This window comes from Panulirus ornatus, chromosome 13 (assembly GCF_036320965.1).
Source record: "Panulirus ornatus isolate Po-2019 chromosome 13, ASM3632096v1, whole genome shotgun sequence".
Classification (NCBI taxonomy): domain Eukaryota; kingdom Metazoa; phylum Arthropoda; class Malacostraca; order Decapoda; family Palinuridae; genus Panulirus; species Panulirus ornatus.
Genome location: NC_092236.1, coordinates 23,551,068 through 23,569,796, shown reverse-complemented (window position 1 = coordinate 23,569,796; position 18,729 = coordinate 23,551,068). Strand labels below are relative to the sequence as shown.

Below are 18,729 nucleotides of genomic sequence, written 5' to 3'. Positions count from 1 at the left end.
GGAAAGCTGTGTAGGTATGTATATTTGCGTGTGTGGACGTATGTATATACATGTGTATGGGGGTAGGTTGGGCCATTTCTTTCGTCTGTTTCCTTGCGCTACCTCGCAAACGCGGGAGACAGCGACAAAGCAAAAAAAAGAAAAAAAGAAAAAAAAAATATATATATATATATGTATATATATATATATATATATATATATATATATATATATATATATATATATATATATATATATATATATATATATATATATATATATATATATAGATATATATATATATATATATATATATATATATATATATATATATATATATATATATATATATATATATATATATATATATATATATATATATATATAGTGAGTCAGTTGATATACATCGAAGAGACGAAGCGTCCTAGCTTCGTCTCTTCGATGTATATCAACTGACTGTTATATTTCTCTCTTTTGCCTCCCCTGATGATGTGATCATTACACGAAACTTCCCCGTGGACTCATAGGAATATGTTGATAACGCGCAAAATTGTGATCATTTCCAATATATATATATATATATATATATATATATATATATATATATATATATATATATATATATATTTTTCTTTCTTTCAAACTATTCGCCATGTCCCGCATTAGCGAGGTAGCGTTAAGAACAGAGGCCTGGGCCTTTGAGGGAATACCCTCACCTGGCCCAATTCTCTGTTCCTTCTTTTGGAAAATTAAAAAAAAATGAGAGGGGAGGATTTCCAGCCCCCCGCTCCCTCCCCTTTTAGTCGCCTTCTACGACACGCAGGGAATACGTGGGAAGTATTCTTTCTCCCCTATATATATATATATATATATATTTATTAATTTATTTATTTATTTTGCTTTGTCGCTGTCTCCCGCATTTGCAAGGTAGCGCAAGGAATATATATATATATATATATATATATATATATATATATATATATATATATATATATATATATATATATATATATATATATATATATATATATATATATATATATATATATATATATATATATATATATATATATATATATATATATATATATATATATATATATATATATATATATATATATATATATATATATATATATATATATATATATATATATATATATATATATATATATATATATATATATATATATATATATATATATATATATATATATATATATATATATATATATATATATATATATATATATATATATATATATATATATATATATATATATATATATATATATATATATATATATATATATATATATATATATATATAAAGGTGTCAGATTGATAAATGTCCATGTGATAGGGTTCAACTTGGGTGGGAGAATCATTGGGCTTGGTGGTGAGAGGATTCAAACAGGAACTTTAGGAAGAATCACTGGTATAGATGCATCGTATCCCTCGCAGAGTTTCTTGATGCTGGAGATGCTGAACTTGTAGTGAACATTCGAACTTCCCCAGTAGGATCTCATTCTCCTCCTGGGTATATCAACTTTTATGCTAATGGAGGACTGTCACAGCGAGGATGCCAACGTTGGTACTTTCCAGAGAAAGTGGAACAAATTTGCAGTCATTATTGTGCTGTTTGCTCATGGTAGAAGCTATAGAGCATGCAGGACAAGGGGTTTTCCCTTCTTGCATATATCCAGACTGGGAGAGCTTTCATCAGTGTGACTGTCAGATTGTTAATAATTTTGACCTTTTTCCAAATAGCAGTATCTTGGGGAACTTCTTTTTCTCAACACATTCAGTGTTTCCATATTCAAAGCCTCTGTAAAAGAGTTATGTCTACAAATGTTTATACCATATCTGCTCAAGAAAATATTTGTTTAGTGTATGTATTTGATGAATTTTTTCAAAAGAAAACTACTTTTCTTCATAAGTATAATCACCTGCAAAAATCATGGTAGTATGTACTCCGTTATTCAAGCTTTTACTCTCAAGTGTTATAGAAAAAACAGGAAATTTTTAATTTGCCTTGGGATTCTGTAGGTTTATGTGATTATTACACAAGTGAAATTGTCGCCTTGAGCTTCTTTTTTTAATATATCCCTGGCGATAGCGGAGAAAGAATACTTCCCACGCATTCCTCACGTGTCGTAGAAGGCGACTAAAGGGGACGGGAGCGGGGGGGCTGGAAACCCTCCCCTCCTTGTATTTTAACTTTCTAAAAGGGGAAACAGAAGGAGGAGTCAGGCGGGGAGTGCTCATCCTCCTCGAAGGCTCAGACTGGGGTGTCTAAATGTGTGTGGATGTAACCAAGATGAGAAAAAAGGAGAGATTGGTAGTATGTTTGCGGAAAGGAAACTGGATGTTTTGACTGAGTGAAAGGAAGCTCAAGAGTAAAGGGGAAGAGTGGTTTGGGAATATCTTGGGAGTAAAGTCAGGGGTTAGTGAGAGGACGAGAGCAAGGGAAGGATTAGCACTACTGAAACAGGAGTGGTGAGAGTATGTGATAGAGTGTAAGAAAGAAAACTCTAGATTGATATGGGTAAAACTGAAAGTGGATGGAGAGAGATGGGTGATTATTGGTGCATATGCACCCGGGCATGAGAAGAAAGATCATGAGAAGCAAGTGTTTTGGGAGAAGCTGAGTGAGTGTGTTAGTAGTTTTGATGCACGCGACCGGGTTATAGTTATGGGTGATTTGAATGCAAAGGTGAGTAATGAGGAAGTTGAAGGAATAATTGGTGCACATGGGGTGTTCAATGATGTAAATGGAAAAGGTAAAGAACTTGTAGATTTATGTGCTGAAAAAGGACATAAGTTTACGTATGTAAGCAGGAGATATGGCCAGAGAGCGTTATTGGATTACTTGTTAATTGATAGGCGCGCGAAAGAGAGACTTTTGGATGTTAATGTGCTGAGAGGTGCAACTGGAGGGATGTCTGATCATTGTCTTTTGGAGGCGAAGGTGAAGATTTGTAGAAGTTTTCAGAAAAGAAGAGAGAATGTTGGGGTGAAAAGAGTGGTGAGAGTAAGTGAGCTTGGGAAGGAGACTTGTGTGAGGAAGTACCAGGAGAGATTGAGTACAGAATGGAAAAAGGTGAGAACAAAGGACGGAAGGGGAGTGGAGGAGGAATAGGATGTATTTAGGAAAGCAGTGATGGCTTGCGCAAAAGATACCTGTGGCATGAGAAGAGTGGGAGGTGGGCAGATTAGAAAGGGTAGTGAGTGGTGGGAAGAAGAAGTAAGATTATTAGTGAAAGTGAAGAGCGAGGCATTTGTACGATTTTGGCAGGGAAATAATGCAAATGAGTGGGAAATGTATAAAAGAAAGAGACAGGAGGTCAAGAGAAAGGTGAAAGAGGTGAAAAAGAGGGCATATGAGAGTTGGGGTGAGAGAGTATCATTAAATTTTAGGGAGAATAAAAAGATGTTTTGGAAGGAGGTAAATAAAGTGCGTAAGACAAGGGAACAAATGGGAACTTTAGTGAAGGGGGCTAATGGGGAGGTGATAACAAGTATTGGTGATGTGAGAAGGAGATGGAGTGAGTATTTTGAAGGTTTGTTGAATGTGTTTGATGATATAGTGCCAGATATAGGGTGTTTTGGTCGGGGTGGTGTGCAAAGTGAAAGGGCTAGGGAAAATGCATTGAGAAACAGAGAAGAGGTAGTAAAAGCTTTGCGGAAGATGAAAACCGGCAAGGCAGCAGGTTTTGACGGTATTACAGTGGAATTTATTAAAGAAATGGGGTGACTGTATTGTTGACTGGTTGGTAAGGTTATTTAATGTATGTATGACTCATGGTGAGGTGCCTGAGGATTGAAGGGTTTTTATCGAGGATGTAAGGCATGTGCACGTGTAGGAAGAGTGGAAAGTCATTCGTTCTCAGTGAATATAGGTTTGCGGCAGGGGTGTGTGATGTCTCCATGATTGTTTAATTTGTTTATGGATGGGGTTGTTAGGGAGGTGAATGCAAGAGTTTTGGAAAGAGGGGCAAGTATGCAGTCTGTTGTGGATGAGAGAGCTTGGGAAGTGAGTCAGTTGTTGTTCGCTGATGATACAGCGCTGGTGGCTGATTCATGTGAGAAACTGCAGAAGCTGGTGACTGAGTTTGGTAAAGTGTGTGAAAGAAGAAAGGTGAGAGTAAATGTGAATAAGAGCAAGGTTATTAGGTACAGTAGGGTTGAGGGACAAGTCAACTGGGAGGTAAGTTTGAATGGAGAAAAACTGGAGGAAGTGAAGTGTATTAGATATCTGGGAGTGGATTTGACAGCGGATGGAACCATAGAAGTGGCAGTGAATCATAGGGTGCGGGAGGGGGCGAAGGTTCTAGGAGCGTTGAAGAATGTGTGGAATTCGAGAACATTATCTCGGAAAGCAAAAATGGGTATGTTTGATGGAATAGTCGTTCCAATAATGTTATATGGTTGCGGGGCGTGGGCTATGGATAGAGTTGTGCGGAGGAGGGTGGATGTGCTGGAAATGAGATGTTTGAGGACAGTATGTGGTGTGAGGTGGTTTGATCGAGTAAGTAATAATAGGGTAAGAGAGATGTGTGGCAATGAAAAGAGTGTGGTTGAGAGAGCAGAAGAGGGTGTTTTGAAATGGTTTGGTCACATGGAGAGAATGAGTGAGGAAGGATTGACCAAGAGGATACATGTGATAGAGGTAGAGGGAACGAGGAGAAGTGGGAGGCCAAATTGGAGGTGGAAAGATGGAGTAAAAAAGATTTTGAGTGATAGGGGCCTGAACATGCAGGAGGGTGAAAGGCGAGCAAGGAATAGAGTGAATTGGAACGATATGGTATACCGGGGTCGAAGTGCTGTCAATGGATTGAAGCAGGGCATGTGAAGCGTCTGGGGTAAACCATGGAAAGTTCTATGGGGCCTGGATGTGGAAAGGGAGCTGTGGTTTCGGTGCATTATTACATGACAGCTAGAGTCTGAGTGTGAACGAATGGGGCCTTTGTTGTCTTTTCCTAGCGCTACCTCGCGCACATGAGTGGGGAGGGGGCTGTTAATTCATGTGTGGCGAGGTGGCGATGGGAATGAATAAAGGTAGACAGGATGAATTATGTACATATGTATATATGTATATGTCTGTGTGTGTATATATATGTATATGTTGAGATGTATAGGTATGTATATGTGCGTGTGTGGACGTGTATGTATATATATGTGTATGTTGGTGGGTTGGGCCATTCTTTCGTCTGTTTCCTTGCCTTACCTCGCTGACGCGAAAATATATATATATATATATATATATATATATATATATATATATATATATATATATATATATATATATATATATATATATACAATGACTCACAATGACCTCTGGTACACATAGAGCTAAGTATGCAGGCGTGACATACCCACCAATCAGCAGGTAAGGATTACTGTGTTGCTGTTGGTCCCTCACCGGTAGCTGTGTCGCTTTCCAGAAAAAAACATTACCCGATACATGACTGACCTCCAGGAAGGCTGAGCACTCCTACCAGGATCTTCGCGTGCCATCTGACAGTCAGGTCATGGTTAGTCATCTTTACAATTCTTGTTATATATATATATATATATATATATATATATATATATATATATATATATATATATATATATATATACATATTATTATTTTTTTTTATTATACTTTGTCTCTGTCTCCCGCGTTTGCGAGGTAGCGCAAGGAAACAGACGAAAGAAATGGCCCAACCCCCCACCCCCATACACATGTATATACATACATCCACACACGCAAATATACATACCTACACAGCTTTCCATGGTTTACCCCAGACGCTTCACATGCCTTGATTCAATCCACTGACAGCACGTCAACCCGGTATACCACATCGCTCCAATTCACTCTATTCCTTGCCCTCCTTTCACCCTCCTGCATATTCAGGCCCCGATCACACAAAATCTTTTTCACTCCATCTTTCCACCTCCAATTTGGTCTCCCTCTTCTCCTTGTTCCCTCCACCTCCGACACATATATCCTCTTGGTCAATCTTTCCTCACTCATTCTTTCCATGTGCCCAAACCACTTCAAAACACCCTCTTCTGCTCTCTCAACCACGCTCTTTTTATTTCCACACATCTCTCTTACCCTTACGTTACTTACTCGATCAAACCACCTCACACCACACATTGTCCTCAAACATCTCATTTCCAGCACATCCATCCTCCTGCGCACAACTCTATCCATAGCCCACGCCTCGCAACCATACAACATTGTTGGAACCACTATTCCTTCAAACATACCCATTTTTGCTTTCCGAGATAATGTTCTCGACTTCCACACATTCTTCAAGGCCCCCAGAATTTTCGCCCCCTCCCCCACCCTATGATCCACTTCCGCTTCCATGGTTCCATCCGCTGCCAGATCAACTCCCAGATATCTAAAACACTTCACTTCCTCCAGTTTTTCTCCATTCAAACTCACCTCCCAATTGACTTGACCCTCAACCCTACTGTACCTAATAACCTTGCTCTTATTCACATTTACTCTTAACTTTCTTCTTCCACACACTTTACCAAACTCAGTCACCAGCTTCTGCAGTTTCTCACATGAATCAGCCACCAGCGCTGTATCATCAGCGAACAACAACTGACTCACTTCCCAAGCTCTCTCATCCCCAACAGACTTCATACTTGCCCTTCTTTCCAAAACTCTTGCATTTACCTCCCTAACAACCCCATCCATAAACAAATTAAACAACCATGGAGACATCACACACCCCTGCCGCAAACCTACATTCACTGAGAACCAATCACTTTCCTCTCTTCCTACACGTACACATGCCTTACATCCTCGATAAAAACTTTTCACTGTTTCTAACAACTTTCCTCCCACACCATATATTCTTAATACCTTCCACAGAGCATCTCTATCAACTCTATCATATGCCTTCTCCAGATCCATAAATGCTACATACAAATCCATTTGCTTTTCTAAGTATTTCTCACATACATTCTTCAAAGCAAACACCTGATCCACACATCCTCTACCACTTCTGAAACCACACTGCTCTTCCCCAATCTGATGCTCTGTACATGCCTTCACCCTCTCAATCAACACCCTCCCATATAATTTACCAGGAATACTCAACAAACTTATACCTCTGTAATTTGAGCACTCACTCTTATCCCCTTTGCCTTTGTACAATGGTACTATGCACGCATTCCGCCAATCCTCAGGCACCTCACCATGAGTCATACATACATTAAATAACCTTACCAACCACTCAACAATACAGTCACCCCCTTTTTTAATAAATTCCACTGCAATACCATCCAAACCTGCTGCCTTGCCGGCTTTCATCTTCCGCAAAGCTTTCACTACCTCTTCTCTGTTTACCAAATCATTTTCCATAACCCTCTCACTTTGCACACCACCTCGACCAAAACACCCTATATCTGCCACTCTATCATCAAACACATTCAACAAACCTTCAAAATACTCACTTCATCTCCTTCTCACATCACCACTACTTGTTATCACCTCCCCATTTGCGCCCTTCACTGAAGTTCTCATTTGCTCCCTTGTCTTACGCACTTTATTTACCTCCTTCCAGAACATCTTTTTATTCTCCCTAAAATTTAATGATACTCTCTCACCCCAACTCTCATTTGCCCTTTTTTTCACCTCTTGCACCTTTCTCTTGACCTCCTGTCTCTTTCTTTTATACATCTCCCACTCAATTGCATTTTTTCCCTGCAAAAATCGTCGAAATGCCTCTCTCTTCTCTTTCACTAATACTCTTACTTCTTCATCCCACCACTCACTACCCTTTCTAATCAACCCACCTCCCACTCTTCTCATGCCACAAGCATCTTTTGCGCAATCCATCACTGATTCCCTAAATACATCCCATTCCTCCCCCACTCCCCTTACTTCCATTGTTCTCACCTTTTTCCATTCTGTACTCAGTCTCTCCTGGTACTTCCTCACACAGGTCTCCTTCCCAAGCTCACTTACTCTCACCACCCTCTTCACCCCAACATTCACTCTTCTTTTCTGAAAACCGATACAAATCTTCACCTTAGCCTCCACAAGATAATGATCAGACATCCCTCCAGTTGCACCTCTCAGCACATTAACATCCAAAAGTCTCTCTTTCGCACGCCTGTCAATTAACGCGTAATCGAATAACGCTCTCTGGCCATCTCTCCTACTTACATAAGTATACTTATGTATATCTCGCTTTTTAAACCAGGTATTCCCAATCATCAGTCCTTTTTCAGCACATAAATCTACAAGCTCTTCACCATTTCCATTTACAACACTGAACACCCCATGTATACCAATTATTCCCTCAACTGCCACATTACTCACCTTTGCATTCAAATCACCCATCACTATAATCCGGTCTCGTGCATCAAAACCACTAACACACTCATTCAGCTGCTCCCAAAACACTTGCCTCTCATGATCTTTCTTCTCATGCCCGGGTGCATATGCACCAATAATCACCCACCTCTCTCCATCAACTTTCAGTTTTACCCATATTAATCGAGAATTTACTTTGTTACATTCTATCACATACTCCCACAACTCCTGTTTCAGGAGTATTGCTACTCCTTCCCTTGCTCTTGTCCTCTCACTAACCCCTGACTTTACTCCCCAGACATTCCCAAACCACTCTTCCCCTTTACCCTTGAGCTTCGTTTCACTCAGAGCCAAAACATCCAGGTTCCTTTCCTCAAACATACTACCTATCTCTCCTTTTTTCACATCTTGGTTACATCCACACACATTTAGGCACCCCACTCTGAGCCTTCGAGGAGGATGAGCACTCCCCGCGTGACTCCTTCTTCTGTTTCCCATTTTAGAAAGTTAATACAAGGAGGGGAGGATTTCTGGCCCCCCGCTCCCGTCCCCTCTAGTCGCTTTCTACGACACGCGAGGAATACGTGGGAAGTATTCTTTCACCCCTTTCCCCAGGGATAATATACATATATATATACATATACACATACACACACATACACATACATACGCACATATATACACACACACACACTTACATATATATACATATGAAAAATGTAAGAAACAATTTACTCTATGAAAATATATCAAACAGTATCACAGTTTCTGATAAGGAGTCCATGCAAATATAGCACATGAATGATAAACTAAAATCAGGTAACAACAGCTAACACAATATACATAACTTTATTATTCATATTCATATTGAACATGAACTAATAAAAAAATTCCCAAACTACTAAACTGCCATAAGAAGAGGAAGAAGATTATAAAGATTGTAATTTCTTCCTAACTTATGATAAAAACATTTATCAAGAATGCTGGAACTTAAAATTCCACAACAGTTCACCATTATGGTTAATCTGGAAAATAAAAAACATGAGCCATATAGCACAAGGAAAAAAAAAAAAAAAAATTCCCCACATCCATCAGGAAATGGGAAGATATAACTGGTGTAACTGAATCTAATATAATCTCTAAATGACTACTAATCAGAGATTGCTTTACATTACTATATTCTTTGTCCTGTCATGGAAGTAACTTGTGAGGTGTTGAGTTCCTGTATAAAACACACCTGTTACCTTCATTCCAAAATTGTTATTCTGAGAATAATGACTAACAGTATCTTGTACGCAAAGCACAAGGTATACATCCATTCTGAAATAGAATTGAAATAATGACTAACAGTATCTTGTAGGCAAAGCGTAAGGTATACATCCATCCTGAAATCCCCATTATATCTGTTGTCTATTAATGATATTTGTCCATATTAGCCAAAACATTTATGATCTTTTGACTAAAATTCAGTCTTTGCTCAAGATGGTATAGATAGTGAATCAGATCAATTTGATATCGAAAGGAATAGCTCTGGATAGTTTTGTCTAAAGCTATTTCCAGAAAACTTTTACTAAACTTAGTAAGCCCTTTTATTTATTTTCAAGGTTGTCTACTGCATATACCATGCAAAAAGAAAAGTGACACATTAGAATAAAATCACTGTTGGCCTCAGGATTGAATAGGGTGACCGTGACAGTGTCTCCTTATGAAGCAATGGTCCTGAAAGTCATAGAGGCTTGATTTGTGGTTTCCTGTGTAGTATAAACAATTTTGCAGCATACTAAATTTCAAATTGTTTGAGGCAAAATCTGGATTTTGCAGTGATCATGCAGTTTCTTAACATGTGATCTTAAGTAAAATTACATATCCCAGTGTAGTAATGCAGTGATCATGCAGTTTCTTTGCGTGACCTTCCACTGACTTGTAGAAAAACCATACAAAAGCCAGCAAGATAGAATTTAGTCTAATATGGTTGGTGAGGCTGTGCAGTGGTCCAGCACTTCAGTGGATGTCAAGCTTTACTCCATTGGTCCAGGTTGCTGTCTTTTCTTTCTTCTTCACTCACTTGGTGGCCTCTGGCATTGGGACAAATATACAATTTGTCCACCTCACACAACACTTAACACCATATAACACTTGTTCTTTGTAATTCTAGATTTTTTTTTTTTTATTTACCAATTTGCACTGTATGGAGAGGGAGTTTTACACTCGTGGGGTCCCATCTCTTGAACATTCTCTGCTTTCATACAACTTCTTGAATTTCTGTATGCAGTCTTATTTACCATGTCTTCATTCATTTTGTTCCATTTATCCTGTACTCATACTGTAATAGTACGTCACATCATTATATTTTTACAAGTTTCTTGCTTAATTTCATTATATATATATATATATATATATATATATATATATATGTATATATATATATATATATATATATATATATATATATATATATATATATATATATATATATTTTTTTTTTTTTTTTTTTTTATACTTTGTCGCTGTCTCCCGCGTTTGCGAGGTAGCGCAAGGAAACAGACGAAAGAAATGGCCCAACCCCCCCCCATACACATGTACATACACACGTCCACACACGCAAATATACATACCTACACAGCTTTCCATGGTTTACCCCAGACGCTTCACATGCCTTGCTTCAATCCACTGACAGCACGTCAACCCCTGTATACCACATGACTCCAATTCACTCTATTTCTTGCCCTCCTTTCACCCTCCTACATGTTCAGGCCCCGATCACACAAAATCTTTTTCACTCCATCTTTCCACCTCCAATTTGGTCTCCCTCTTCTCCTCGTTCCCTCCACCTCCGACACATATATCCTCTTGGTCAATCTCTCCTCACTCATTCTCTCCATGTGCCCAAACCATTTCAAAACACCCTCTTCTGCTCTCTCAACCACGCTCTTTTTATTTCCACACATCTCTCTTACCCTTACGTTACTTACTCGATCAAACCACCTCACACCACACATTGTCCTCAAACATCTCATTTCCAGCACATCCATCCTCCTGCGCACATCTCTATCCATAGCCCACGCCTCGCAACCATACAACATTGTTGGAACCACTATTCCCTCAAACATACCCATTTTTGCTTTCCGAGATAATGTTCTCGACTTCCACACATTTTTCAAGGCTCCCAAAATTTTCGCCCCCTCCCCCACCCTATGATCCACTTCCGCTTCCATGGTTCCATCCGCTGACAGATCCACTCCCAGATATCTAAAACACTTCACTTCCTCCAGTTTTTCTCCATTCAAACTCACCTCCCAATTGACTTGACCCTCACCCCTACTGTACCTAATAACCTTGCTCTTATTCACATTTACTCTTAACTTTCTTCTTCCACACACTTTACCAAACTCAGTCACCAGCTTCTGCAGTTTCTCACATGAATCAGCCACCAGCGCTGTATCATCAGCGAACAACAACTGACTCACTTCCCAAGCTCTCTCATCCCCAACAGACTTCATACTTGCCCCTCTTTCCAGGACTCTTGCATTTACCTCCCTAACAACCCCATCCATAAACAAATTAAACAACCATGGAGACATCACACACCCCTGCCGCAAACCTACATTCACTGAGAACCAATCACTTTCCTCTCTTCCTACACGTACACATGCCTTACATCCTCGATAAAAACTTTTCACTGCTTCTAACAACTTGCCTCCCACACCATATATTCTTAATACCTTCCACAGAGCATCTCTATCAACTCTATCATATGCCTTCTCCAGATCCATAAATGCTACATACAAATCCATTTGCTTTTCTAAGTATTTCTCACATACATTCTTCAAAGCAAACACCTGATCCACACATCCTCTACCACTTCTGAAACCGCACTGCTCTTCCCAATCTGATGCTCTGTACATGCCTTCACCCTCTCAATCAATACCCTCCCATATAATTTACCAGGAATACTCAACAAACTTATACCTCTGTAATTTGAGCACTCACTCTTATCCCCTTTGCCTTTGTACAATGGCACTATGCACGCATTCCGCCAATCCTCAGGCACCTCACCATGAGTCATACATACATTAAATAACCTTACCAACCAGTCAACAATACAGTCACCCCCTTTTTTTAATAAATTCCACTGCAATACCATCCAAACCTGCTGCCTTGCCGGCTTTCATCTTCCGCAAAGCTTTTACTACCTCTTCTCTGTTTACCAAATCATTTTCCCTAACCCTCTCACTTTGCACACCACCTCGACCAAAACACCCTATATCTGCCACTCTGTCATCAGACACATTCAACAAACCTTCAAAATACTCATTCCATCTCCTTCTCACATCACCGCTACTTGTTATCACCTCCCCATTTACGCCCTTCACTGAAGTTCCCATTTGCTCCCTTGTCTTACGCACCCTATTTACCTCCTTCCAGAACATCTTTTTATTCTCCCTAAAATTTACTGATAGTCTCTCACCCCAACTCTCATTTGCCCTTTTTTTCACCTCTTGCACCTTTCTCTTGACCTCCTGTCTCTTTCTTTTATACTTCTCCCACTCAATTGCATTTTTTCCCTGCAAAAATCGTCCAAATGCCTCTCTCTTCTCTTTCACTAATACTCTTACTTCTTCATCCCACCACTCACTACCCTTTCTAAACAGCCCACCTCCCACTCTTCTCATGCCACAAGCATCTTTTGCGCAATCCATCACTGATTCCCTAAATACATCCCATTCCTCCCCCACTCCCCTTACTTCCATTGTTCTCACCTTTTTCCATTCTGTACACAGTCTCTCCTGGTACTTCCCCACACAGGTCTCCTTCCCAAGCTCACTTACTCTCACCACCTTCTTCACCCCAACATTCACTCCTCTTTTCTGAAAACCCATACTAATCTTCACCTTAGCCTCCACAAGATAATGATCAGACATCCCTCCAGTTGCACCTCTCAGCACATTAACATCCAAAAGTCTCTCTTTCGCACGCCTGTCAATTAACACGTAATCCAATAACGCTCTCTGGCCATCTCTCCTACTTACATAAGTATACTTATGTATATCTCGCTTTTTAAACCAGGTATTCCCAATCATCAGTCCTTTTTTCAGCACATAAATCTACAAGCTCTTCACCATTTCCATTTACAACACTGAACACCCCATGCATACCAATTATTCCCTCAACTGCCACATTACTCACCTTTGCATTCAAATCACCCATCACTATAACCCGGTCTCGTGCATCAAAACCGCTAACACACTCATTTAGCTGCTCCCAAAACACTTGCCTCTCATGATCTTTCTTCTCATGCCCGGGTGCATATGCACCAATAATCACCCACCTCTCTCCATCAACTTTCAATTTTACCCATATTAATCGAGAATTTACTTTCTTACACTCTATCACATACTCCCACAACTCCTGTTTCAGGAGTATTGCTACTCCTTCCCTTGCTCTTGTCCTCTCACTAACCCCTGACTTCACTCCCCAGACATTTCCAAACCACTCTTCCCCTTTACCCTTGAGCTTCGTTTCACTCAGAGCCAAAACATCCAGGTTCCTTTCCTCAAACATACTACCTATCTCTCCTTTTTTCACATCTTGGTTACATCCACACACATTTAGGCACCCCACTCTGAGCCTTCGAGGAGGATGATCACTCCCCGCGTGACTCCTTCTTCTGTTTCCCATTTTAGAAAGTTAATACAAGGAAGGGAGGATTTCCGGCCCCCCGCTCCCGTCCCCTCTAGTCGCTTTCTACGACACGCGAGGAATACGTGGGAAGTATTCTTTCACCCCTATCCCCAGGGATAATATACATATATATATACATATACACACACACACAGACACACACACACATACGCACATACACACACACACACACACACATACATATATATACATATGAAAAATGTAAGAAACAATTTAGAAAACAAACTTTTAGCTTGAAATGAATGAAAAAATGAATGTCACATAATGGTTCAACCTCTGGCTATGGAAAGGAAATGTACAATTTATTCACACAAACGTCAATAGCAGTTCTCATCAATTTCACCACTGTGTCAATAAGCTTCAATGTCTAAGCTACATTTTTCTATATTACATTTTTCTACATTATATATATATATATATATATATATATATATATATATATATATATATATATATATATATATATATATATATATATATATATATATATATATATATTATCCCTGGGGATAGGGGAGAAAGAATACTTCCCACGTATTCCCTGTGTGTCGTAGAAGGCGACTAAAAGGGGAGGGAGCGGGGGGCTGGAAATCCTCCCCTCTCGTTTTTTTTTTTTCCAAAAGAAGGAACAGAGAAGGGGTCCAGGTGAGGATATTCCCTCAAAGGCCCAGTCCTCTGTTCTTAGCGCTACCTCGCTAATGCCGGAAATGGCGAATAGTATGAAAAAAAAAAAAAAAAAAAAAAAATATATATATATATATATATATATATATATATATATATATATATATATATTTATCTATATACATATATATATATATATATATATATATTTATATATATATATATATATATATATATATATATATATATATATATATATATATATATATATATATATATATATATATACACATATATGTGTGTGTGTGTGTGTGTGTGTGTGTGTGTGTGTGTAAACATGTCCTGTTCAAAATCTTTGTTCATTTGTTATTCACTTGTTCCTTACTTTTATTTGTCTTATTTACCACAGGTACAGGCACACTGTGACTCAAACTTCAAATGTTGGTTTATATGTTTTTATATGATATTCTGAGACTTTCGAGATACATATCTAATCTTCAGCCAGAAAGTTATTATGAACAGCAGGAGCACGTCAATCAAATATAAGCATCGAACATATTTAGCAGAACAAACAGTAATGACTTATGATAGGAAGACACACACGACACAGAGACACGTCAATTCTAAGGTGTGGGTGTAAGGCTTGGGTGACTCTCAAGCCACAGCATTTGTTGGTGGTGGGTCGTGGGGGGTCAGCCTCCTGGTAACGACCGTGGGAGGGTCAGCCCTCCTGGTAACGACCGTGGGAGGGAAGTTATGTGAAGTCGGTTTCTGCTGCAGATGTTGTCCGGGTTTGGTTCACGGAGGTTGTGCATGCGATGAGGTCTACCTCGGCCTATTGTGTGGTTATTGATGCTTGCTTTGGTTTCACCGCTGTAGATGGTTTCTGTTACACGCAGTCGTGGAACACTTTTCTTCCTGGTGTTAATGACATGATGTCAATTCAAGAATATGTTGTGACGTTCCCTAATATTTCACGTTATCGATCCGTGTTGTAAATGCATTATGGGCCGTCTGGTAGGAACAATGTTGGTCTTACCAAGTATCCTGAAGTTTACAACCATCAACGGAGCACGAGAATTCGTAAGATACATTCGTATGTCGCAGAGGGTCAACATTCTGAGTCATGTGATTTGTCATAGTCAGGTTGCTGACTTTTTCACTCTTAAAGATGATGAGGCTCAACCTTTCTTCTTCTTACCTGTGCCTGGTATATCTATTTGATATTTTCTCTAGACATCTCTCATATAACTAGCATGCACGGGTCATTTAGTTCGAACTCTAATAGAAACTTTGCGGGCAGTGCCTGAGTGTTGTTGGTGAGAGTGTGTGTCTGGAAGTTTTGCTTCAAGGAATTTTCTTACTTCGTCTTCAGTGGAAGTATTTGGGAATCTATTATATACGAGGGCTGCTTTGATCTTTGAACTTCATGGTGAAGAATAATCTCCAGATGAACTATTTCTTTTGGCTCTGTTAAGGTATGCTCTGAAGACACTATACTTGTGTCCACTGTACATATCTAGGCACGTTCTCGAGGTCTGTGGGCTGATGATACTCACTTGTTACATACTCATCCTTTGTGAGTTTTCATGTCAACACCTCTAGGAAAGGACTCCTGTTGCTCGCACTCACCTCATTTACGAATCTAAGCGATCATGAATTCTCCATGGTTTACTTTGGTTGTTATTGATGAATCTCACTTGTAGCAACCAGAAATCATTAGTCACCATAAGGGCAGTAGGTGCTGGGTCGAAAGCTCTAATGAAATAAAACTATTTTCACGATGGGATATGTAGAAGTTGGTAAGAGTACACCGCGAGTGCCTGGGAGGGGCGGACCCATAGCCTCACCTTCCACCTTGCACAGAGTCATCCACAGGAGCTACAACATGAGGCCTCTGTAATGCAAGCTCGAAGTCATCTTTCTAGAACATCGCGAGGTATCCGTGCGAGTGGCCGGTTGGGGTAGATAGTGACATTTTCGAGGAAGATCTGAACTGTGGTTTCCTCAGGAACGTTGATGGTAAAGAGATTTTGTAAGTCCAGGGACGCAAGGATCCCACCGGGCCGGGTGATGCCAAGGATTTGGCTGAATTCAGTAGTTGGAACGGAGCAAGAACTTTACTGGCATGTTTGGCGTTATTCATAATGGTGATCTGTTTGGTAATGTTGTATGTAGGAGGCGTAGCCTGGGAACGATAGGGCGGTGCGAGAGGGCAGTTTTGTGACATAACTATATACATAACCAGAAGCGTAGTGCTAAACAGATCAACGACATGATTACCCCATACATATCAGGCAAGTTATCGTTTCGTTCCCCATGATGAATTCTTCCAAATTATTGGTATCATCCGCCCCGTTGGGATCCTCCCATCCCTGCATGTTGCAGTGGAATCTACAGTTCAGATCTTCCTCGAGAGATGCATGTGAGGTCAGAACTTTGGAAGTAAAGTTTAGTTAGGATGGTGGTGGGAAATCTGAACCTGAGAGTTATCATGCAAGGGTGGAAAATAAATGAAGGTGCAGTGACTCACCTCTGGTGAATGGAAAACAAATATGAAACTTGCTTAAAGATGGATTTATCCTGCTCATATGTGTGAATATCAAACCCAGGTAAATTTGGGTCAGGAGAAGTAAATGATAAGAGTAATAGAGATAGGTAATCAGCGTAATATGGTTGGAAGAAAACAAAAGAATGCGGGAGGATGTGAGAACGATAAATGATGTAAGATTATCATTGGAAAGGCGGATGGATGAAGAGCTTTTTGGATATTATGGCTTTGGGCAGTTATGGCAGATGATCGTTTGGTTAATAAGATGTGTAGTGATATAGCCGGAGGTAAGAGAAGAGGTAATCCGCTGAGGAGATAGGTTGAGTCTGTGAGAGAATTCATTAGGGTCAAGAATTATTCAGATAAAGATTCCAAAACAATTTAATCATATATGACAACAGGCTGCTTAAATACGCAAGTCATATAAGCAAGACCATTATTGATCTCTGCATCTGACATTAATCATCTACATATTAACCTAGATCCGATAAATCTATCACGAATATCAACTCAAAATACAAAACTAGACGACAGTTTAGTGCCATGCAGCACTACACTCGGGTGTGGTTAGGATAAACTGAAACCAGTACGTTTTCTTTGACACCTGCATTCATTACTTTCACAAGTTTCTTGCTTTTCATTCACTGAACAAGCCAGCATCGTTAAAAGATGGTTTTCCGGGAGGAGAATGTAAAGATTTTGGTGTAAATACTTCTTAAATTTTTTGCAGATTAGACCGATTAATGTTGACACATTCGGATAGCAGGACACACATGATCTAGCCTATCTAAGCAGTTTCGTCTGCATCCAATAGGAAATGGAACTGGCCCACAGCTTGTAACAGGGAAGTGTTATATTGTGGAAAAAATCTTTTCTTCTTGGTTTAGGAGTAGCAGCATAAAGCCTATATTTTCGGCTGGCATGAGCTAATCAATTTTGCATGACTAACAGGACTAGATTCATGGCGGGCACGACATACATGTACACTTCCATTTTTGATTGCGCACATAATCCTACATCAGAATTCTTGGTTACTAGTCAAGTCGTCAACAACATTCTGTAGTAGGTTTGATGACCACTCACCATCGTTCAGGGGTTTCACTCAAATTCTTTCCCATTGGGACCAGTAGATGACAGTAGCACAGATATGTACTTAAATGGTCCTCCTTTGCTATAGTATAATCATTATGTATGTGAGAAAAATGAGCAACGTCTACTGCTTCTTCTTCACTTTCATTCAATTTTATCATTTGCAATTATCACTAATGTTAGAGGATCAGTTTCAATCGTCAAATGCAAGTGAGAAATGGTTCCACGCTATAACATTTTGCTGACAACTGGTCACATTTGGCCGAGGTCCAGTGATGGTAGGGAAGGCTCACAACGGCCATTTTGTATTTCAATGGACACTCGGCAGTTTAAGTTATCCCAATGATTTTCGTTTTGCGTTTTGTTTCCATGTTTCTTGCACAAATTTGTATATTTTCTGTATTCAGATACACCAATGATTTTCATGAAGGTATTCACTTTGACC

At 39.4% G+C, this 18,729-nt stretch overlaps 1 protein-coding gene across 1 annotated transcript; it reads left to right on the top strand.

The window, feature by feature from the left end:
- Window positions 1-1,308: 1,308 nt before the first annotated feature.
- Window positions 1,309-1,813, top strand: LOC139752560 (phospholipase A1 member A-like; the record flags this gene model as incomplete). Its single annotated transcript, XM_071668323.1, is given in 3 exon segments — window positions 1,309-1,435; window positions 1,438-1,620; window positions 1,623-1,813. Coding segments are annotated over 3 exon segments (501 nt in total), but the record flags the coding sequence as incomplete, so codon positions are not given.
- Between the last annotated feature and the right edge of the window lie 16,916 nt (window positions 1,814-18,729).